At 41.7% G+C, this 23,195-nt stretch overlaps 1 protein-coding gene across 1 annotated transcript in view; it reads left to right on the forward strand.

Annotated features, from left to right (window-relative positions):
- The window catches only part of FAT3 (FAT atypical cadherin 3), a 342,653-nt gene that overhangs the window by 308,961 nt on the left and 10,497 nt on the right, over nucleotides 1–23,195 (forward strand). Inside the window, 4 exon segments of the mRNA XM_034073958.1 lie at nucleotides 6,120–6,588; nucleotides 16,615–16,768; nucleotides 17,815–18,470; nucleotides 20,593–20,706. Of these exon segments, the coding sequence (XP_033929849.1) occupies nucleotides 6,120–6,588; nucleotides 16,615–16,768; nucleotides 17,815–18,470; nucleotides 20,593–20,706 (1,393 nt within the window).

Consider the following 23,195-nt stretch of genomic DNA (forward strand, 5'->3'; position numbering starts at 1 on the left):
CAAGTCAGGTGACCGGCTGCTGGGTAGAAAACTCCAGTTGAAGTTGGTAAATTTTGCTGCCAAAAGAGAAAAAAACATGCTATTCAAAAAATACTGCAAATAAGATCTCTCCTCATTGCAGTCACCTGGGCTGAGTTTTGAGTTTTGGGGTAGGGCTTTCGTGTTTTCAGTCACCACTTCACACAATCTTAACCATTTTGCTTTGGAAGATACTAGTAGCTAGAAATAATACTTGAAGGAGCAGTGGCAAGAGCTGCAGCAACTCTGCTCCGATCTCAAAGGCCAACCTCCAGGTCATGTTGCTGTTTCCTAACTCCAAAGGATTTCCAGCTCTGAACCCATCTCAAGAGGCACTTAGTAGAGAACTTCAGACTCATGTCCAGTGAATGAGGTCCAGTGTGGTGAATGGATGCAAAGCCTCTGTTTTCTCACATGTGTTGAGCAAAGGAGGACACAGGGAATTCCCTCCCTGAGCCTCACACTTGGCTTTTAGTTAGGGCAGAATTTCCTGTTGCAGTGGGTATGGCCTTTCCCCAGGTCTGGCCCTGGGCTTCTACTTATCAGACTAAGGTCTCACAAAAGTGCTCTATGGAAGATGAATGGCATTATGCTCAAGAGATATAGGTGGCCATAGCAGTTCTCTTTAGGGATGGCAGCTGATTCATGAACTGTACTTCAGGTATCCCTAACTCAGATGTTTTCAAGCAAGTTCCACTTAGGCTTTCTAAGCATGTGTTTTCTCATTTGTAAACCAGAGGTAGAGGTTTTTATTTTTCTTAACCAGGTACGTATGTTGTGAGATAAGGAGGCACTCAGAATTGAGGCCATTAAGTAGATTACTTAGAGGTCTATAAATGTGAAGTTGTTATCGTTTGAGCATTGCTTTCAATTAAATTAAACATGAGGAGAAGCTTTCCAAATAGAGGATAAAGGATGGGATCCTGTGCTCTTTTGAGCACTCTGGCATCGCTCCAGCAAAGCACTTAATCACTTGCTTAACTTCCTGTATTTGAAGGCAATTGGAACTACTCATATACCTTAATTTTAAGCACATACTTAAGTGTCTTCTGGATTAGCAGCAGAGGGCCAAGCATCATCACTGAGCATCTAACAAAGGCAAAGGTGGAAGAAATTTAGACCCACTATATCGCCTGAACCTATGGGAGGACACGCAGAAAACACCACAACTACTGGGACGTATTGTGGTATTGATTTTTTTTTTTAAGCAAGTATCTCCCATTGCAGTGTGTTTAAAAATCAATGCTGCAATATGGTTTTTGGTGTTTTAAGTGACCAGCTTAATTTTGGGAGCTCATACATTTGTGATAACTCCAGGGATGGAAATATTTCATAGTCGTAACACAATGTCCTCCTTAGATGAATAATCAATTCCACAGAGTGAACCACTTGTCTACTACTTTGCTGAAAGTGTACTAGCTATGCTGTAGTGATACAGTATAATAAGGGTGTTATTTATTCAGCTGTTTCAAATAAAGCAACGCATCCATTGATTTTGAGAGGTTAGCCATTTTTTTGTTGCTTGTTCTTGCTTTTAAGACAATTGAAGCAAAATGAGATGCAGGTCGATGGCCTTTTTTCTATTTGAAAAGATGCGGTATGTCAAAAAACAGTATCACCATTTCCTTTTTCTTGTTTCTGGGAAAAGTAAAATTTAACAATTTGAAACATTACAAACCTTTTGCAGAAGAGAATTCTTTAATTCATTTCATTTCTTTTTCAAGGAATATAGTGGAGATTTTACTTTAATTTAGTGTGAGGTGTCCCTGCCCATGGCAGGGGGTTGGAACTAGATGATCTTAAGGTCATTTCCAACCCTAACTATTCTATGATTCTATGACTTTTGAAATGTAGAGAATTAAAAATAGGTAAATAAAGACTTTCCTATCATACCAGAAATGTAGCTGTTAAATGGTAAAAAGCATATGTTCTTCTGTCGAGGCAGTTAATGTGAATCTTTGCATGGTTTAGTTAAGTGTATGTTATACATTTTAATGCATTACTGCTGCTGCATGGCTTATACGGGATAAGACTGAAGCTTGGATATGATCCCAGTTATGGCTGGAGTTGAAACGAGTAATATTTTAATTAAATACACCGTTTTACACAAACGAACCTGAAATGTAATTCGGCTAACGAAATATTTCCCCAGACAGATTAGTAGGCAGCATGCTGTATCCATGGTGTGGGACTGCAGATGGACTGTGTGAGCCAAAGGTGGTCTCAGAAGAACCATTTCATCATTTTATTACCTGTGTTGATACACAAATATGGATGCTGGCCAAACATCTTAGCCAGGCTAATATTCTAATATAATTTACAATATGTATTTGGCTCAATTTTTCTCATTGAATGGAAACTGTTGAAATGTAACAGATTGCATCAGCTTTTGGAGCCTTCTCCATCCTTTGTACTTCTCTGCAGGTGAGGAATTTTGTGTTTGTAAGAGCACACACACTTAGGTATGCATTGACCTCACTGTCCCAGTAGTTACAATGAGGTAGTGTAGCCCAGAAAGCTCTGAGAGGTGGAAGCTTGGTGGGAATTTTCTGCTCCACTAGGATGAAGCAGCATCTCTCTGCTTTCACCTTGGTGCAGCAGGTCTCTGGCTGCATTGGTGAAGGGTTGCAGAGTTTGCATCTCTCTGCTGTGAGATGGAGTGACTCAAGCTCTCTGCTGTGTTGCATCACATAGATGGAGAGAAAAGCAGTGCCACATTTTCAGTCCTGAACTAGGAGTCTGATGATACCAGCTCTCAATCAAACCAGTTATCCCACTGAAGTTATTGTCCAGATAACAGCTGAGTTTGGACAACAGCATTGACCATTCACTGGATTTCCATACTATTTGCTCAAATGTACCTCATTTAGTAAGAGTTTAACTTGATGTTCAGTGTTTCTTGGTACCGGCGTCCAGGCTATCAAAGAGCCCCCTCTGAGGATTGAACAGTGTTCCTGACATCAGAGCAGTTATGAGTAATGACAGGGATACCAGGGATTAATCAAGAAACCAAGATTGAATTCTCCTTCCTTAGGAAAAGAGACTGTTTTGACCTGTTGAGTGGAGGAACCTTCTTCTCCCTGCCCAGCCAGGCTTGCTCCTAAGGAGGAAAAACAGCAGCCCTTTGCAGTACCCTCTCCTTGCCAGCTTTTCCTGCCTTTCTTCTTCCTCCTAGAGGCATGGGGCCATTAGGGGCAAATATTTCCTCCCTACTCCATTACCGCAAGGCCTGTGACCATCTGATTAATGAAAGTACTTTTATGGTCCCATTGCTATGGGTATCTAGACATGTCACAGTCTTTAACGTATGTGTCCATAAAGCAGTGATTTGAGGTAGGGAAATGATGTTATCCTTCTTTTACTGATGGAGACCTGAAACTAATGACTTGCTTGAGATCTCAAAGGAAGAATGCTGCAGCGTGTGGATTCCTATGTATATCTATCATATCTTAGGCTAGTACCGTAAGCATCAGACCATCCCTTCCATCTTTCACTCCATCCTGAGGTGGGGGTTCCTAGTGCTTTTTTAATAAAAGGAAGGAAGCAAAGCCTTTCAGACAGTATATATTTACTGTGTATTGCAGATCATCTGCTGGTAAAAAGAAATAAAAGTGGGTGAGAAAGATGGATAAAACATATTTTAATGGCAAATCTTTTAGATCATCATTTCCCATACAAATGGTGTAATATTTATCCCAGGTGCTTATATGCAGTGTTGTATTTATAAAGATAATTGGAAAAGCATGTTCTGTTAGTAAGGGTAACAGACATGCAGGCAGTAGGTCCTTCAGGGTCTAAGCAGTCTTAGGGGAGGTATGTGTATATTATACACAATCAGTACAGCAGTTTCTATAGGAAAAAGCCTTTTGAGTAAGAAGCAAGTTAACTGCTTATCCAATGATGGCTGCTTTTCAAAGTGTAATATGTTGGCATATGTTTTTCTAGAATATTGATTTGTACTCCTGTTGAGCCAGACCACACTTTCTGAGCAGCGTCTGCAAGCTTAGTGGACTGTTTTGTTGCACAGGGAGAACAGAAACTACTGCTCCATCTCTGGAGAGAAACCAGCTCAGTTTGTCAGGGCATCTTGTTTACCAATATTCCTCCTGAGCCGATGGTTTAATAGCCCAATTTCAATCCACAGAAATAGTTTACAGCTGAGGGTAAACAATTAGGGTTTTGCAAGAGAAGATTTTCAAATGAAAAAGAAGCCAGAGTTATATTCCTATACATCCATTAGCCATTTTTTGATTGAGCTCTATCAGTACCAAGCCACATCCATCCCTCAAGCATGTAGGATTACAACCATAGATTTAATTTCTTCCCAGTTTCATTACATCCTACAGGTCAAAGACTTCAAAATAGCCAGCTGTCCATAGCAGGGGCTAATTCTTGCTCTTCTGGCCCCTTCATGTATATCCCTCTAACACCCCTTATGCCATGTGTAGTAAGTAGGTAGCTGGCTTTTTTAAAGACCTTATCTTGGCATCTCTCCCCCATCCAAGTGATTGCAGAGTGGTGTGGCTTACACCCCACATGCCCAGTGTGACTTGGTTTGAGGTTATAGCCAGTCAAGAGACTGAGGTTTGGAAAAGAGAAGGAAGTGGAGAAGGAAGTCCAGAGATCATTAGAAGTCAAGATTTTACCCTTAACCTTTCTCCAAGCAGTTTTATGAACCTCCAAGGACAGTAAAATGCTAATAATGGCACGACAGCACAGTCTGCTTCTGTAGATTAACATTTACCTTCAAGCCACATCAGAGAAGAGTTTGAGCACCATTTCAGATGCATGACAAGGGATGTCTCTACCTAACACAGCTTCAAATGACTATTCATGCCAGAAGTGGTCAAAAACGGCCAAAGAGAAATGAACACAATGCAGCCTTCTCACATCTGCATTAGCCATGCAAGTTTAGCAGGCCACCAAAGCTCAGTGGAGGGGTTCTTGCATTGACAGCTATGGCAACTCTGTTCTGCTCAGGGAGATCAGTAGGATTGTGTACAATGTGTGCTGCAGAGAGGGATTAAAAAGGACACAGCCCCTGAACTTTTCAGAGGGATAAGTAATGGGACAGAACTGCCTTGAGATGGGGTTTGCAGAAATAAATACTTCCTAGAGCATGACATAAAGGTAAAATAATTGCAAGAGCTTTCTGAGAGCTTGAATCCAATTAATGTGTCATAAGAAATTATTTCCAGCCTTGTCAGCCATTTTAAACTTATCTGCCATCTGTTAGAGAAACCTAAAATCTTTGAGAAAACTGCTAATCAGGAAAGCAGCACTTCATACCTATTCCCTCACTCTGTCCTTTGCCTGCCCCAGCAGGCTAGCACAGATTTTCCCTTTAAGAAGACTGCAGATGGGTGAGGGACAGGATCCCTAAAGCCATCAACCCAGCATAAGTATGAGGCAAGAAAGAAAAGTACAACAATCTGATATCATCTGTGAGATACACACAGAGCATGAAGTATAGCACACTTGGAAAATATCTGACCTAAAGGCCAATCAGAATCTTACTGTTGTACGTAGTGAAACTGGACTTACTAATCTTAGGGACAAATCTGCTCCTCACTAAGATGCTCCAAAAGGGTACAGAGGTACGGGATGTGTGCATGAGCAGAGCACCCTACATCCCCAGCTGAAAACAGTGGCTGCTGACTTTGCTGCAAGCCTTTCTCAAACACCCAGATGTGGTTCCTTGCCTTTTGGTAGCATCAGCTGCCAGGAGGAGAATCACAGCACACAGGTGTATGATGAGACAGCTGCTCAGAAGCAGAACCAAGAGCTGAACATGGGTCTTGCAGTTCATGCCCAGTGCAGTGAGACATATTGTTATCCCAGTCCTTGCCTGTGTTCTGGATATATATGTTTTCTATATTTTCATTTTGCCTGCTTTAACAGCTTCAGGTGAATTCTAAGCTGATATTCCCAGGTATTTCTTGCTGATGATAAAGGCACAGCTTTTTGCTATTTCAGTGTCATGTAGGAGAACAGCTTTAACACTGTGTAGAGACTGTCTAGAAGTCCACATTCTCCATGCCAGCATATTACTGGATGGCTGAGTGCCTGAAGCACTTTGATTTCTGTTTCTCCCCCAACAGACTGTCGATGGCAAACTGTGGTTCCAGCTGGACTGCGGAAGTGGCCCGGGAATCCTGGGAATTTCTGGCAGGGCCGTTAATGATGGAAGCTGGCATTCGGTCTTCCTGGAGCTGAACCGCAATTTCACAAGCTTGTCCCTGGACGACAGCTACGTGGAGCGCCGCAAAGCCCCCCTCTACTTCCAGACTCTCAGCACAGATAGCTCCATCTACTTCGGTGCCCAGGTCCAAGTGGATAACGTCCGCAGCCTCACCGACAAGAGAACGACGCAGGTCTTGAGTGGCTTTCAGGGCTGCCTGGATTCCGTTGTCCTCAACAACAACGAGCTGCCGCTCCAAAACAAGCGCAGCAGCTTCGCAGAGGTGGTTGGCCTGACCGAGTTAAAGCTTGGCTGTGTCCTGTATCCTGATGCTTGCGAGAGGCATCCCTGCCAGAACGGCGGCACCTGTACCAGCGTGCCATCTGGTGGTAAATATTTTGCATTACTTTATGGATTTCCCTCCATACACTCCCTGTTTTCCTCTATAATTTATTGCCGGAGATGGTTTTATGCCGCAACATGCTTGAAAAAATCTCATGAAGTCCATAAAACTCTGATAGGTATTGCAAATTGTGTAAAAGCTGTTTGCTCTATAAATAACGGTGGAATGGCGCCCCTTCTCATTGCATTAGTGTTCCAGAAGGAAATTGATTTATTGGCTGTTAGGATAATCCTATTTCTATAGAAACCAATAGAATTAAAATTACTGTAATGCTCACTTGGATTTTTCAGGATCCATTTACAGCACCGAAGGCTGTACACAAAGATGGTGATTTCAAACATCCATCACAGATACAGTGGCACTGTTGCCTTTCTCTGTTTCTGAAGCTGTCACAAATAATTACTGAGCTGTCCACAAACACCTAGGTCCTTTTGTGAGTGAGTAATTTGATTACATGTCTACATGGAAAATAGCGAGTCAGCCCCATTATAAACCCCCTTAGAAGTGTATTTTACGGCCTCCTCAGAGGCCTGAATGCTTCAAGGTCTAAGTAGTATTATCCAGAGTTTATAGGGCATTGATTTAAACTGTGCTCATGTTGGAGTTTCCTACCAAGTGGTTATATGGTGGCTTGTGTGATTTGGTATGAGTGACTTACTACCCAGTAATGCAGTACACGAGTTACCAGACTGCAATAACAGTCAGCATCTTAGCAGGAAAAAAACCAAATGGCATACCTGTGGGAGATTCCCTCTAGGGCTGTTTTATCTCTTCAGTGTGCAAGTTTCCCTTCCAGTTCTCTGTATTTTATTGGCAAGCAGCATTGCTCACCTTTTCTGATAGACCGAAAATTCCTCTGAAAGGGAGGATGCTCAGCAGAGAAGTCTTCTGCAAGTTCAGAGCTTTCCATCCACTTATTGTCAATGGTTTTGGTCATGGCTCCCTAGGGAAGTTCCCACTAAACTCTTTTTTTAATGGGGAACATTTAGCCACTGTCCCAAGGCTTTCTGCTTTAATGTGTCCATGCAATTCCCTTCTACCCATAGTTATTGTTTGGTTTAGGTGTCCTCACGTTTTCTTTCTGACCCCCCTTCCTCCCATAGATTTTTCTGAACTTTAGGAACTTCCTAAAACTTGAGAACAGTTTACTTTTCCAGGCTGAAATCCGGTGACATCTGAGCAAAACTAACAGACAGAAGTTTCTCATTTGGATTACCCTGCCCTTGTAGGGTAAACCCTGACAGTGTGGATTTTCTGATGCTGAGCTATCACAGCTAGCATCTCCTCTGGATCCTTGGCTTTCATCCAGCCACATCTTCTCCCATGCCAAGGCAAATGGTGCATCAGGAATGCTATCAGCTTTGCTGTGGGTGGAAGGAGATGGGAGGACAGTTGGGAGGAATGAAGTACAGCACTGGCAAGCCAGGATTTGATGTGCAGCACAAGGACAAATGTTGCTGTTTGTGTATGTCTTTGAGGGTCTTCATTTACCAAAGGAAGTTAAAAAGAGAGTGTTACACAGCAAGGGCAAAAGTAAATCCCTCTGAGGCAGAAAGATGCTGCAGCCACTGAGAGAATTGCTAAGCAAAATTATTTAAATCCCTAGGAAATACAGCTGTAATATATGCATGAATGCAACATGGGTTTGATTCAGACTCCATACTTAATAAATGAGGTTAACCATTCGCCTAGCATCCTAGGAAGCATGAGAACAGCTCTTTCTATTGATTTTATTTCAGTCTATTTACAGTATTGCTCAGCAATCTCGTGATGAGTAAATTGAAACCTTTCTAACTAAAGGCTTTACAGTAATTCTTTCTTTCCCAGCGCCACGTACATGCCAATTCACACTGAGGGGAGATGCAAGGTGGGGGAGAAACAGGCGGTGCTGAAGGTTGGACCCATTTTAGTACCGGAATGGCATGCACCATTTTCATGTCAACATAATTCGCTGCTGGAAATCAGGCACGGAACTGATTTAAGTTGCCTGTGTTCCTGCCTCGGCGAGGGGCACGTGCCCTGCAGGGATGTTTCAGCTGCCTGCCGCTAAAAATCTGTCTGCTGTTTTTACTGCCTCAGCAGTATATGTAAATAAAGGATTGTTATAAAGCCATAATTCCAGGGCAATGGGCCCTGACTGTATGTTGGTGGTTCTGCAACCCAGCCCACAAGGACAAGGCTTGGGCATTTTTCTTTCCACCAGCAAAGCAATGCCGTTGTTAGTGTCCTCTATGTGCAAAAAGGCCACATAATTAAATTCCGTAGAGCTGAGAGTCCAACAGGATTGCACATGGATGCTGGTGAGGGACTATTCATTAGGGACTGTAGTGACAGGACAAGGGGTAATGGGCTCAAACTTAAACAGGGGAGGTTTATATTGGATATAAGGAAGAAATTCTTTACTCTAAGGGTGGTGAGGCACTGGAATGGGTTGCCCAGGGAGGTTGTGAATGCTCCATTCCTGGTGGTGTTCAAGGCCAGGTAGGACAAAGCCTTGGGTGATATGGTTTAGTGTGAGGTGTCCCTGCCCATGGCAGGGGGGTTGGAACTGGATGATCTTAAATCCTTTCCAACCCTAACTATTCTGATTCTATGTTAGTTGTGAAGCCACAAATTGCAGTGTGCATTTAAGAATCATCAGCCACTGTATTCACTGACGGAGACATTGACAGCTGACCTTCATTTAACATATTAAAAAAGTAATAACACTTCATTTTTTACCTTAAGAAAGAAAATGGCAGCTTTTTTCTTTTTCTGGGGGGAAGCATTCAAAAATATACTGTGCAGAGGTTCTTTTCCCAATTCCAGGCATTCATAGAATCATGGAATAGTTAGAAAGGACCTTAACATCATCCAGTTTCATCCCCCCTGCCATGGGCAGAGACACCTCACACTAAACCATGTTGCTGTTGCCCACGGCTCTGTCCAACCTGGCCTTGAATGCTTCCAGGGATGGAGCATTCACCACTTCTTCAGGCACCCTGTTCCAGTGCCTCACCACCCTCACAGTAAAGAACTTCTTCCTTATATCTAACCTGAACTTCCCCTGTTTAAGTTTAAGCCCATTACCTCTTGTCCTGTTCAGTAGCATCAGGATCTCTTGACTAATATCTTTCATGATATTAACCTTCTGTTAAAGTTTCTGGAGAATAAAGTTTCCTCTTCCTAAACAGAAAGTATTTGGCATATTGACAGGATTTATTTTAATAAATAGAGCCTCTAATTCGAATTTAACTGAGCAGATTTCATGTACTGTTAACGTCCTGTCTCTTACAGAAACCCTACTGTGCTTTATAAGAAAATTGAGAGAAAAAGAAAGCTCAGATTTATAGCTAACTTTAAAAGAAAACAGTCAAACAAAGGTTATCCAACATTATAATGTGAAAGAGTTGCTGGTTACATGCCAGAAATCAGAGGGGCCATATCTAATTTACATCTAATTTGCATAAATTGATCCATAGTTGCATTCCTGTTGTGAGTTCCTCCGTTCAATAGAAGTGCCTACTGCCCTGCTCACCATTAATAAAAAGCTGCTTCTCATTACCTTCCACTTCATCCTGTGGTTATGGGAATAGGGCAATATTACAACTCTGGAGAACTGCTAAAGCGATGCTTTGTGAGCACTGTGATTGTATCCATGCTCCTGCTGTTAGGTTTCCTATGGGTAAATCCAGAGCATCTTCAAAGTAACCTGGCTCAGGGACAGTGCTGTGCATGGGCTGCATAGAGCTCAGGACATATTGCAAAGGTGTTGTCCCAAAAAGAGAGCTGGCACAGAGCTAGTAATGCTGACTGTCTGACCTCTGCCTATTGAACAGGAGGACAAAATCAGTCATAGAATCCCAGACTGGTTTGGGTTGGAAGGGACCTTAAAGCTCACCCAGTTCCAACCCCCTGCCACGGGCAAGGTACTTTCTGGTAGGCCAGGTTGCTCAAAGCCCTATCCAACCTGGTCTGGGGATCTCAGCCTGTAGGAAAGCATGGATAACTTAGATGCTCTGGGAAATCACAAGAGCACAGGAAAAACTCATTGCTTTCAAAATGTGGTTTCTGGGTGACCATGGCATGCACTCATGTGTTCCCACGGGACAGAATCCAGTTCTGTGGCAGCAGTGTATGCCCAGAGTTGTCAACAGTTAAAGAGAGGTACTGTGTGTCCAGGGACTTCGCGGGGAGATCCCATGCATCCTTAAAGAGGCTGGGAAAGGGAGACGAGCACTCACTAGGTCTGACAGAAGGAACTACATAGCGCTTTAGGACAATTTTCCTGAGAGACACTGGAAACCACAGTCCTGACATACAGGCCACATTTTTTCCAGACTTTTGGAGACCTACCCATAAGTACGGGTCAATAAAGCTATTTTTAAAGAGAGCTGTTAGCATTTTGAGGCCTGACAAACAGCATGACTCTCAGAAACAGCTCGGCTCTTTGGACTGAACTTTCCCAAGAAAATTCAACCAAGTGTTTAAAGTGTGGTTAAGCTATAAGCTGCTGAATAAGAGGTCTTAAAATGGGAAATGTCACACAATCTTAATAATAGAGTAGCGTTACCACGTCTGCCAATGGTAAATGTATGTTTATCTGCATGAATAACAACATGAGCAATCACAGCAATAGAAGGCTTTACTGTAATCAAATGCAAACACTGAGCCAAGGTTTTCAACCACAGAGAGAAACCTCGTGCTTGTAAAGCCTGCAATTGTAAGTATAGTTACTTCCTTTGAATTTGATCAGTCCTATACACATCTGGCTTTGATTGAAGTAAATGGCTTATATGAGTAGGCAATTTTATTTGAGCAGAAATATTTACTGAGTCAAGGACTGTGGGCAAAGTGTGAGGACAGAAAGTCATTGCTTTCCCTCTCCCCATTTCTCCCATTTTTTTTCTTTTTTTCCTTTTTTTTAATGAATAGAATTAAAATCCAAACTGAGAAAACAGAACGTGGCACTTAGATGGCAGATCCAAGGCATGTTTTAAAGTTGGCAACATTAACACAGAGGTGGTTTTGAGGATTAAGTGGTTCATAAGAATGACATCAGGGAAAAATAGGTGTATTAATAGTCATGAACTGACCTGGTCTTGCTTATGTTCTTGATCTCACTTTCTCACACACACAAATAAACCAGCATGCTGCAACGTGAGAACACCACATGCACATCAGTTAATTTTTAAAAGCTTTTTAGAAATTTGGGGTGGTTTAATCTTTTTAATAGCTACGCTTTTAGACATCTGGATTTAAATTCCCACTTTCAAAGCACATTCATGCGAATCCTTTTCATAAAAACCACCTGTTTAATGAAGACTGAGGTTCATTTTCCCACCAACTAGTGGCAAGAGGCAGTCATCTGCTTGAAGACAGATGAGTGCAATCTCAAGTGGCAGGAATATGTATGGTTGAAGATAACACAGTTCGTGAAGGCCTGGTATGTCTATAAACATACCAAAATACAAATGCTGGGAGAGGTCCTTTTCACCTTCAGTTCTTCTCATCAGTTAACTTGCCATTGCTGTGAGCAGGCCCAAGGCCAGGCTTCTTTCTGGACATCGAGCTTGTCAGGTCTAGGCATACAGCAGGGAAAGAAGCTACAAGGGGAGATAAAACAAGAAGGCCAAAGCACATAACAGATAAAAGCCAGCTCCTTTTGCATGCGATAGATGCAAACAGGACCATACACATGTTCAAAAAAAGAACTGGCAGCAGTTTGTAGCATCCTCTTTAATAAAGCCAAGTAAACCTGAGGATAGACAGACATTCAGATGCTCAGAGTGGGAATGCTACCAACAGAGCCGTTCGCTGCATAACAGCATCCCATCTGCTGATGGCACCATGCCTGCCTTTTGCCACTGTCTCTGCTTATTAAGTGCCAAGTAAACATAGGTATAGGCAGGAAGCCTGTGTAGTGTCCTTGCTTACAGCATGTTGCTCTTCAGTAGGGTCTGAGCTGAAAAGTCCCTTTAGCTCTGAACAGGGACATGCCAACAAGGCAGGAAGAGAAGTTGTTGGATTCAAAGAGAGTTGAGGATCAGCTACATAGAGTGGATTCTAATTAGTGGAGAAGCATGAGAGAAGCATAATAAACAATCAGAAAGCCCAAGACTATGTGTAAGCAAGGGAGGATTGTGTCTACATAATGTTTTAGATCACAAATGAGCTTTCATGTGAATCTTCTGGTCACCTGCTTTCACTCTGCTTTGGTTCCCACTGTGGAGAAGTCAGGTCAGGACCAGGTTTCTTTCTGGACAGTGCTGAGCTGGAAGATGGACACCAAGGGCACAGCTAAAATGATCCCAAAGTGCTGAAATGTCTTCACTGGGGGTCCTGTGTCCTCAGCACCAGCTGTTTTGCTCCACAGACCCACTGTCGTTGCTCTGCAGGGCTTGCTAATGTATGTAGAGCCTAAAAGGGCTATACTGTTGCCCGTAGCTTGTTGTTGCTCCCAGATTAGCTGTTGATACAGGCTGTTGTGACACATGCTGAGGGTGTTGTGGTCCCACCCCAGCACCACTGCAGATGTGTTTACCACACTTTCTTTCTTTTTTCACTGGTTCTCTCTAAAGAAATGCAGTGATAATATCACAAAATTTGCCGCCTTGGCCAGATCAACATTTTGATCAGCATTACTGTGCAAAATGAAATATTCCCGTCTCTTGGAGGAAGCTCAGGTGGACTGTATTGATCTTAAATGTTGATGAATTTCCAAGGCTTCCAGTACCTCCACTGTGAACAGGAGCAAGCCCTAGGTTGCTTGAAAGCGTTTTTTCATCCCCTGCTGAGAGGACAGAGCTCTTTGTCCTCAGATGGGGAAGTTCGCTTGTTATTCTTGTGCTAAATGGGTGCAAAGAAATGCATGATACATAAGCAGGTTATTGAAAGTGTGATTAAATTCAAAGCTGTTTGCAGAACCCAAAATGCACTCCTGACCAGAAGGGCTTTCTTTATGATTGCGCTTAATCCGTGGCAATGTAGCTACAATGTGCAGTAGCGGGCAGAATTACAGCCTCCTCTGAGAGGTTTGGACAAGCATAAAAAGGTCTGGCAAGTCTGCTGGCCCAATTGATGTAAGCTGTGTACTGAGCCATCGTATCAGCTCTTCACATCCCTACTCCATGAATTTCGACATATGCTTTGCTGTGTTGGAGACCTCCTGGGTGAATGCTCGGCAGCTCTGAGCATGTGTGTCACTGGGAAGTTCTGTCTGTTGCCAGAGGCTCAGAGTTGGCAGGTGTATGGCAGTGCTTCCAATGACAGGAAAAGTCAGTGATAAATATTGTAATGTAATACTGCCTTGGTTTGTTGCCTTTTTTATTTCTAACTTTGATCCCTAATCTTAGAATCTATGCTGAATACTTCAGTCTTCTAATATCTGTGTTCTACCATCATCAGATCAAATTCAGTCAGAAATATAGGCTATCAAAAGCACATTTTTCATTTTGGTCTTGTTCATACGTTGCCCAATTGATCTCTAACCCATCTGGAGCATTCAGTTTCATCTCCTCCTAGCATAAAATGTTAATTGAAGTTAATCCATCTTTAATAAAATCATTGGGCAATAATAATAATGAATAAATCCATGTTCCTTTTATACTTGGTGGTAAAAGGATTTTTATTTCTTTTTACCAAATCAATATTTCTCAAGTTTTCTGCAGTAATAAATGTAACAGAATATGTTACAGAGTGAGAACCCAGGAATTAATCAGCTGCAACAAATACAAGACGTGAAAAGAATGCAGCTCAAAGGCTTTGTCTTACAAATGACTGGCAGCTAGCAACTTAGGTATGGAAAGTTGGCTTTTAGAGTCTCTTTGAAATTATGAAGATTTAAAGCATCAGATAACAAATAGAAGAGCATACTTATTCTGCTATTATATAACAGAACAGATTTGTTTATGAATAAAGTGTTTTATACTTGAACATTTTCACTTCACTTAAATTCATTGAAACCATAAAAACATATATAAAACATTACTGTAAATTTTTGAACTATAGATGTCACTGTTCAGTCATAAACTGAAGCACTGAAACAGCCTTACTTATTCATGCTGTGATTTCTGCCAACAGTGTCAGTTCTGTATTTCTTCAGACCCAGATCTCTGCAGATCCTAAAAGTTGTTTGCATTGTGTGAGTGACCCAAACATAATCTCATCTTCTGATCCTGACCAAACGTGCTTTCTATGTATCCTCATTTCTTAACCCTGCTGCCTTGAAAACAGCAGTGCTTCTATCTCCATTCTTGTAGCAGACAGCAAAACAGCATGATATTTGAGTATCTATTTCATTTATCTTCAATTAAATAGGATTGGACTCTGGACTGAATATGCCAGCAAGTCTGGTTCCAAGTTTATTCTCAAAAGCCCATCCTCATGAAAGTATTCAATTAGAGTAACAGAACAAGACACACTTGAATGCATAGGACATAAAAGATGTGAGAGTCAATTCAGAATTGCTTTTGCTTCTTGCCTCCACTGGGCTTTCCCATATTGTTTCCATTAATTTCTTCTCTTTCCAACTGTTCTAGAAATCCCTGCCTTGTTCTTACAACAGTGGCTTTTAAAATAAGTTTGGGTTTTTTTCAGATGTATAGATGCAGAAAGTTTTTAAAAGTATGTTTAAAAGGCTCACCACTGAGGGATGATATTTCAACTACATCAGCTTGATCTCCAATAATTTTGACACTGAGTTGCACTCAACCATTTCAGTACTAACTTCCAGCAGTATTAATGGCAGGAAGATTCCTTGCTCCAGTTGCTTAACATGCTGTACTCAGTAACTATGTGACCCCCATCACTGGAGCTTGACCCTTGCCTAAACATCTGTTTAGGACATTTGGGTTGTGTAAGTAGTTTCTTTCAAAAATCAAAGGTTTTTACAGATGTCCAGGAAAATTTTGCTGGTTCAACAGCTCTAATCTAGGAGTCCTTCCATCCCAGGGACTATGTAAGCTGTCCCATGGCTTTCACAGCCTATATGTTCCTTGCTCTTTTTGGAGTGAAAAAGCAGTCAGGTCTTGATACCCAGTTCACTACCTCACAGGATTTCTTTTTGACCTTAAATAAAGTTTTTATTAATGGCATTGTGCCATACAAAATCACAAAAAAAGAGGGAGAGAGAGGTATTTGTCATTTGATACTTGGCAGAGTGAACTGATGAGTTAAACAATTGTTTTTTACTCTGGTGTTGCTCTTCTGTTGGCAAGAAGCATGGAAGTAGGACTTTGATCCCCTATAGGGTCCCCTTCCACTTCAGTGGAGTTATGTCTGATGTATTGCAGCCAGTGATTAATCAGTGTTTTAATACCACACACTGCATATAAGCAGCTCTGACTAGGGCTGGCATTGCTCAGGTCTGCTGGTATTACGAAGTTTATAGATCATGCCTGCATGATACGCTTCATGAAAGTGGTTTATCACTTTCCTATCAAGTGTTTTATCACTGTCACATCCCTACTGGTTTGCCCTTGTGAAAAGCAGATGTGGAAAAGCTCTCAGCTGATGTGTTTTTCTTTGGAGAAGCCACAGAAGAAGCATAGGCTGCCACTATCTGCAAAGATGTTCTGTATTTTCAGAAACACTGGGAGATGCATTCTTGATCTAGGATAATTCTTTTAATCAAAGTTGCTCCTGGGTGACATTTGTTCTTACTCGGATTGCAACATTTGGGATGGTCTGGGCTGAAGCAATTCCTGCAGTCCCTGGCTATAGACATGAGCTCCAGTTGTCCAAATATCCCAGATAAATGAACTTGCAATTGGCGTTAGTGTGGACTACACAGCCATCAAATCATAGAATCATAGAGTAGTTAGAGTTGGAAAGGTCCTTAAGATCATCCAGTTCCAACCAGCCTGCCATGGGCAGGGACACCTCCCGCACATACCAGAATGAGTATAAATGCTGCCTTCCCTGAAAGTACAGTATATTTTTTTGGATTAAAGTATCAAAATGGATCCCCTTGCTCCTAGAGAGATGCAGTGGTAGGCTTCTCATTTATTTCTCTCTGTCCCTCACCTCCCAGGCTACCAGTGCAACTGCCTCTCCCAGTTTACAGGAAGGAACTGTGAGTCAGAGATCACAGCCTGCTTCCCAAACCCCTGCCGGAATGGAGGCTCATGCGATCCCATTGGCAACGCTTTCATCTGCAACTGCAAAAATGGCTTGACAGGAGTAACGTAAGTGACCCTCCCCAGGAGGGCAATGGGAGCTTTTCAATTCAGTGATGGTGGGCTTTTTGATCACACATTTTGTACCAAAAAGCTATGATTCACCTAGCAAAAGAATAACCCGAGGCTTAGTGCTTATTTCAAGTCTAATGACAGCTGAGAAATCCATGAGGCTCATGTGTTCAGAAATGCATTTCTGAACACAGCCACCTAAATTATTGTTTCAGGATGTTATCTCCAGACAGTTTTCACTGAGATATGCACACGTAAGTGTTAGGGGCTTTTTGAGCATTTTTGAGCGTTTGAGCAAAACTTTACTGCTATGTAATGTTTTGGGGGAGTATTTTAAATGGGTCATTTAATCACTTTAGTGCTAACATAAAAGCCTAATTCATTGCATTCATTTCTTCATGTTTATTTTAAATCCCAGCTTTGATCACATACATGTTGTAGGAACAGAAAATCCTCTGACCTGTCCATCAGCATGCTTGTTTCTCATCTAGTTTGCCTGCTGTTTATACTTTCTGTTCTGCCTTGGTTTATCACCCCTTCTTTTTTCCAATTCACCTCTTTTTCAGGTTCCTATTCTTTTTTCCCCTGCTTGTCTAATATTTGCTCATTTTTTTCTCCAGGCCTAAATAATTTTATGCAGTTAGTGTATCTTCCTCTTAAACAAGTACTCTGATTTTTTCTCAACTGTTTTCTCCTTGAATCCTCCTAATATTTTGTACCGAATCCCATGGGATCATCCAAAAACAATATAAAAAGTCTGAGATTCCTTGTTACATTCAGTAAGCCTGATTAGGGCCAGGGAGCTTTTTCTTATCATATGCTTTAAAAACGTTACTTCATTCTTGATTTTTCTATTTTATTGTCTTTAAAAGCCATGGAAATGCTGTATAAAAAAATAAATGCTATTAAATTATATGAAAATATTAAGATCATTTGCCAAGCACCAGCAAGGTGATACCACTTTGACAAGACCAGTCGTCATGTACAAGCTGGGCTTTTTTCCTAGGTGTTCTCCTAATTCCAAACTCTCCTTTTCTTTTAAGGTGTGAAGAAGACATCAATGAGTGTGAAAGAGAAGAATGTGAAAATGGTGGCTCCTGTGTCAACATATTTGGTTCATTTCTGTGTAACTGCACCCCTGGCTATGTGGGGCAATACTGTGGTCTTCGCCCTGTGGTGGTCCCCAATATACAAGCTGGGCATTCATACGTTGGCAAGGAGGAGCTGATAGGAATAGCCGGGGTCCTGTTTGTCATATTCGTGTTGATCATCCTCTTTATCATTTTCCGCAAGAAAGTATTCAGGAAGAACTATTCCCGCAACAACATCACTCTGGTGCAGGACCCGGCTACAGCCGCCCTGCTCAACAAGAGCAACGGTGTCCAGTTCAAGAACATCAGGAACAGTGGAGACGGCCGAAATATCTACCAAGAGGTTGGGCCTCCACAGGTCCCGGTGAGACCAATGGCCTATACCCCCTGCTTCCAAAGTGACTCACGGAATAACCTGGACAAGATAGTGGATGGGCTTAGTGTGGAGCACCAGGAGATGACGACGTTTCATCCTGAGTCCCCTCGAATCCTGACAGCCAGGCGCGGGGTGGTGGTGTGCAGCGTAGCTCCAAACTTGCCCGCTGTGTCCCCCTGTCGCTCCGACTGTGACTCCATCAGGAAGAGCACGTGGGATACCGGGATGGAAAGTAAGTACCGCTGTGTGCTGCTCTTGCTCTTCCTTGCCATAAGTAAGGGTTGCCGTCAGGGTGCAGCAGGTACAGTGGCACAGGTACTCTTAATGCTCCAACTTAATACATTTGCAATTGTTACATTTCTCCAAGAAATGATTTGGTTTCATTTTGAAAGGCTGTAATTAAGTATACAAGATCTCTACTTCTATGCATTAAGGATGACTAAATGCATTTATTCCCCTTGTTCAGAAAGCACATATGAGTAAGTGCACTGAGTGTTATTCCTTCAAGTGATGTAATCATCTTTCTATTGGAAAAACAGTAATTTAGGGCAGAATTCTCAGGTATAAACTCTGCTATGTTTGGGCAGTTTATGTCCCAAGGGAGTTAAAACATTTAAACCTTCTGCAATATGCAATCCTGTTTTGCAACAGGGACAAATGAACTAATATTCTCTACTTCCAGTGTCTATGAAATGAATCAGAAAGTTGTGTAGTACTTATAGGATCATTTCAGTCCATTGAATTCCTATCTGCATTCAGTATCAGAGTGATCACAAAATTTGTGATCCCCACACTTACCCTGTGTGTGCTCTGATGGTTTCTCACCTGGTTTCTTCACACAGTGCCCCCTCTATTCCACAACAGGTTGTTGGAGATGCAGCGAACTTCACATATTCTGTCATAGCAGGAAATACCAGTTTGCTAGGACAGAGTTACAGCCCTACATCATCTATCCTTGCAAGTCAGAATATGTCATATGGACTGAGAGATGTTTGCTTTAGCATATTGTGGGGGTTAAGATATTTTATCTTTTAATAGTTTATTTTAATGCATATTCAACCTCATTGCAACTCAGCTTGAACCAAAACTGTCAAATACAACTACATCATCCAGAAACTTTCAGTCCTGTAGTTTTAAGCAGTAGGAACTGAGGAATAGTGAGAGGAATCTGGCACTGCCCCATGCCTGTGCCCTGACCTGCACATTTTTATCTATGGCAGCACACTGGCTTAGGTCTGCTAGTGAAAAACAGGACTTATTTTCCATGTCTTTGGGCTGTATGTCAAAGTTGTGTTGTGCTTGACCTTTTTAATTATTAAATATAGTTTTGCTGATTAAAAGCATCAGCATGCCATCCCCTATACGTGCTCTGTTCTGTATTCTCCTGTTTCTGCCACAGACGCTGCTGGTGTCTGTATGAATTTCTGCACAGCATGAGGCCACGCCACGAAGATGGACCTCAGCTATCAAGGAGTGGGAAGCAGTGCAGCTTCATTACTGCAGCACTCACTCCACCTACTACATGCCCTGCTTCTCAGCAGGAGCAAATCAGCCCTTACTGTATGGAGATGCCCCATGCTGTGTAGAAGTATCTATAGCGAGCAGATGGAGAGATGCCCTTATGTGTTTGCAGCACCTGAGCTTGTTCATTTATAATTAGCTTCAGGTATCTATCTCAGTGATTACTATGGAGGATAACTTTTTGTGTTCCTTATTATCACTCATATAATGTGTAGCTGAATGTGTTCATTCATGTGTGTTTAATTACGTGAGAATTTATACCATGCGCTGCAGTTACGTGTCTAAACTGTAGAGCTGTCAGGACTGAATGTCCCTCATGAAAAGCAATGTAAATTGAAGCATAATCTATTATATGTCAGTGGTGGAACCATTAAAATCTGATCTAAGGGCTGCTGATAGGAATAATAAGATGCACCATAACTTTACTGAGCATTGAATGAGCCTTCAGTGAGGCTCTCAACTTAGGAAATAAACAGTAAAGATAAATGTAACTGTACTATCTTGTAGAAAATGTTTATACCACATTTTTTGTTATTGTTTTCTTTGCTACATGTCATCTAAAAAGGCAATATTGAGTACAGATGTTTCTTCCTTGATTACTGTGGTGTCAGCCACTTGAAAGACTCTTTGGGCTTCAAACACTTCAGGAGTCTATGTATCTTCATCACCTTGTTTGATGAATAGGTCATTTCCTCTGTTTGAAGAAAATAATTTTATTCAGACAAAATATAGAAGGCTACTTGTTGGCAAGTTTTAAATGGCTTTGTGGTGTAAATAGACAAATATGCATACCTAGAGAGTACCACTTTGCTTTGTTTTTGCTGTCAATGAAGGTAAAGGGGTTGATGACGCTGAAGAAGTGACCTGTTTTGCAGGAAGTAATAAAGGCAGCAACTCTGAAGTACAGTCCCTCAGCTCCTTCCAGTCTGATTCCGGTGATGATAATGGTAAGAAATGGATTTATGTTTATTATGCTGAGGAAAAAGCCATTCAACTCTCTAATATTATTTAAAATATTTAGGTGACATCTAGAAACCTTTTAATGATGTTAGAAGTTAGAAAGTCCTGGGTCTTTACTTTGTGTCCAAGTTCTGAATTATAGGAATGTAATTAAAATCTTGATGCTTGGAGTTGTATCAGTCTTTACAGTGAATTAGAGGTATGATGCAGCAGATTTGCATTGCCATGATATAAGTTGACTAATACAAGTTGCAAGTGAAACTGTAGAATTTCTATCATTTTGCCTCTTGGAAGAGGATGACTTTCATGTTTCTTCAGTCAAATTAAAGGGAATGTGTGTGCTGTTTGCCAGGTTTCATTCATGATTCCCACAAATCTCTGCTGGTGCTCAGCAGCAGCAATGAACAGATGAGCCAGTTCCTGGTGGCTTGGCCTCTCCCTGGCAATCACAGCTCAGCAAATAATAGAGCACCATTAAATCCTTGCTCAGTGCATGTTCGTTGCCTGTTCTTCATGTCCTACATCATTATCTCAGTGGGTGACATGGGCAGAGCCATGCACAGCCTGAAAGAGGCCTGCAAAGTCAGAGCAAACCTTTGTTCCTGCAGCCCATGTATGTTGAGCACTGGGTCTGAGAAAAGGCAAGATGTTTCTGCCAGGAAGGGATGATGGATGTCAGGGAAGCCTCATTCAGATACATAGAAAAAGATTAGCACAAAGAAATTGTATTTAGTCTCCTCAGCTGCCGGTTAATGAACTGTCTGGAGACTCAGTTCCTCGGTCATGTCATGCAGCTCTTCCCTAGGTACTCCTAAATGTTGGAAAAAGCACTTGAAGCAAAGTGTACTTGCAGTTCCTTTTGGTTCAGCTGTGGCTGACACATCATGAGTATTTTTGTCAAGCTTCTCCATGCTTTTCTGCCCCTACACTCAAAACAAAGCCTTTAGTGATTTTTAGGATAGTTTTTATAATTACTATTTTAATAATATATATTTATATTATAATAATACATTGCCTTTAGAATAATTATCCAGCTGGTCATTTATTGTACATAGTTACTTTTTATGTCTCCCAAATTCTAATTAGGTTTTTCAAGCATCTGATCCTGCCCCATTTAAATTGCTGACACAGTACCCACTAAAGGTAGATTGGACCTTCTGTGCCTGCTCATTTTCTGTGAAAGCTGCATTTAAAATGCAGCCTTTAGAGATAACATTTCTAGTTCAGGCTCTAAACAAATCCCTGTCTTCAGGGAGAATAAGGCAAGCAACTTAAATTATCTGAGTTGTTTGAGGTTAATGCAAGTCTTCATTCTCTGGTTTTCTTGCAGCAGCAGGGAAGGTTTGCAGTGAAAGAGCCTAAAATCAGGACAAGGAGTAATGGGTTTAAACTTAAACAGGGGAAGTTCAGGTTAGATATAAGGAAGAAGTTCTTTACTGTAAGGGTGGTGAGGCACTGGAATGGATTGCCCAAGGAAGTTGTGAAGGCTCCATCCCTGGTGGTGTTCAAGGCCAGGCTAGACAGAGCCTTGGGTGACATTTCTACTGCATTTAAATGAGTCTGCTCCCCTAGGCTTGCTGAGAGTATTGAACCACATTTTTTGTGGTCAAAAAGCAAAATTTTTACTAGTCACAAATATAAAAAAAGAAAAATCAAAAAAAGGAGTTGTCCACTTTCAGCAATAATATTTTGAGAAGTCATTTTAAAGGCAAGCTGTTTTGAAGGCGGGGGGTAGATGTGACAAAGGTGTATTTTTAAGTTACAGTTTCTCTTCAGGCCAGTGGATGGTTGTGCTGTGAAATCCAGGGAAATCCTGTCAATAACAGCAGTTTTTACCCCTGAACAATGCTGTATTTGGCTATTGCCTTGCACTGAGCTGGGGGAGAGCTTGCATGGGATAAAGTTTCCCTCCCTTCCATAAACTCCCAACAGAGGCAGTCCTTAGTTGCAGTAAACACTCTGCTGGCCCTGATTTTTGACCTCCTGTTTTTCACTTTCAGTTCTCCTCTTAGGGTTTACAGCTGCCCTCCATCTCTTTTCTCAGCCATAGGGAAGCTAATTACATGGAGTCACTTATTTTTCCATAATGCTTATTATGCATTGTCCAATACAGCCCTCCCTTGTACAGTTACCAGTGCTGTACGTGACATAAACATGCTCAACATGGACACAGAACATGGCTTCTTTGGTTTATCAAGGCTGGTTTTGCCAAGCCTTCACAAGGACTGCAGAAATTGGATGAGATCCCTGATCCCATGCCCCAGTTTTAACAAAGATGTCAAAATATCCAACATATATTTGAATGGCACTATAACTGTTGTTTCTTGTGACCTTGAAGTCTATTGGCGGTATGAAACAAAAGAAGTATGTGTGGACCAACATTTCTGATCCCCTCCTTAGCCTGCTCCAAAGCAATTGGTTTTCTCATAATTAAAGACAAAGGAAAAGGCATGGATCCAGTACCCACTGAACCAGA

Source organism: Melopsittacus undulatus, chromosome 2 (genome assembly GCF_012275295.1).
Source record: "Melopsittacus undulatus isolate bMelUnd1 chromosome 2, bMelUnd1.mat.Z, whole genome shotgun sequence".
Classification (NCBI taxonomy): Eukaryota; Metazoa; Chordata; class Aves; order Psittaciformes; family Psittaculidae; genus Melopsittacus; species Melopsittacus undulatus.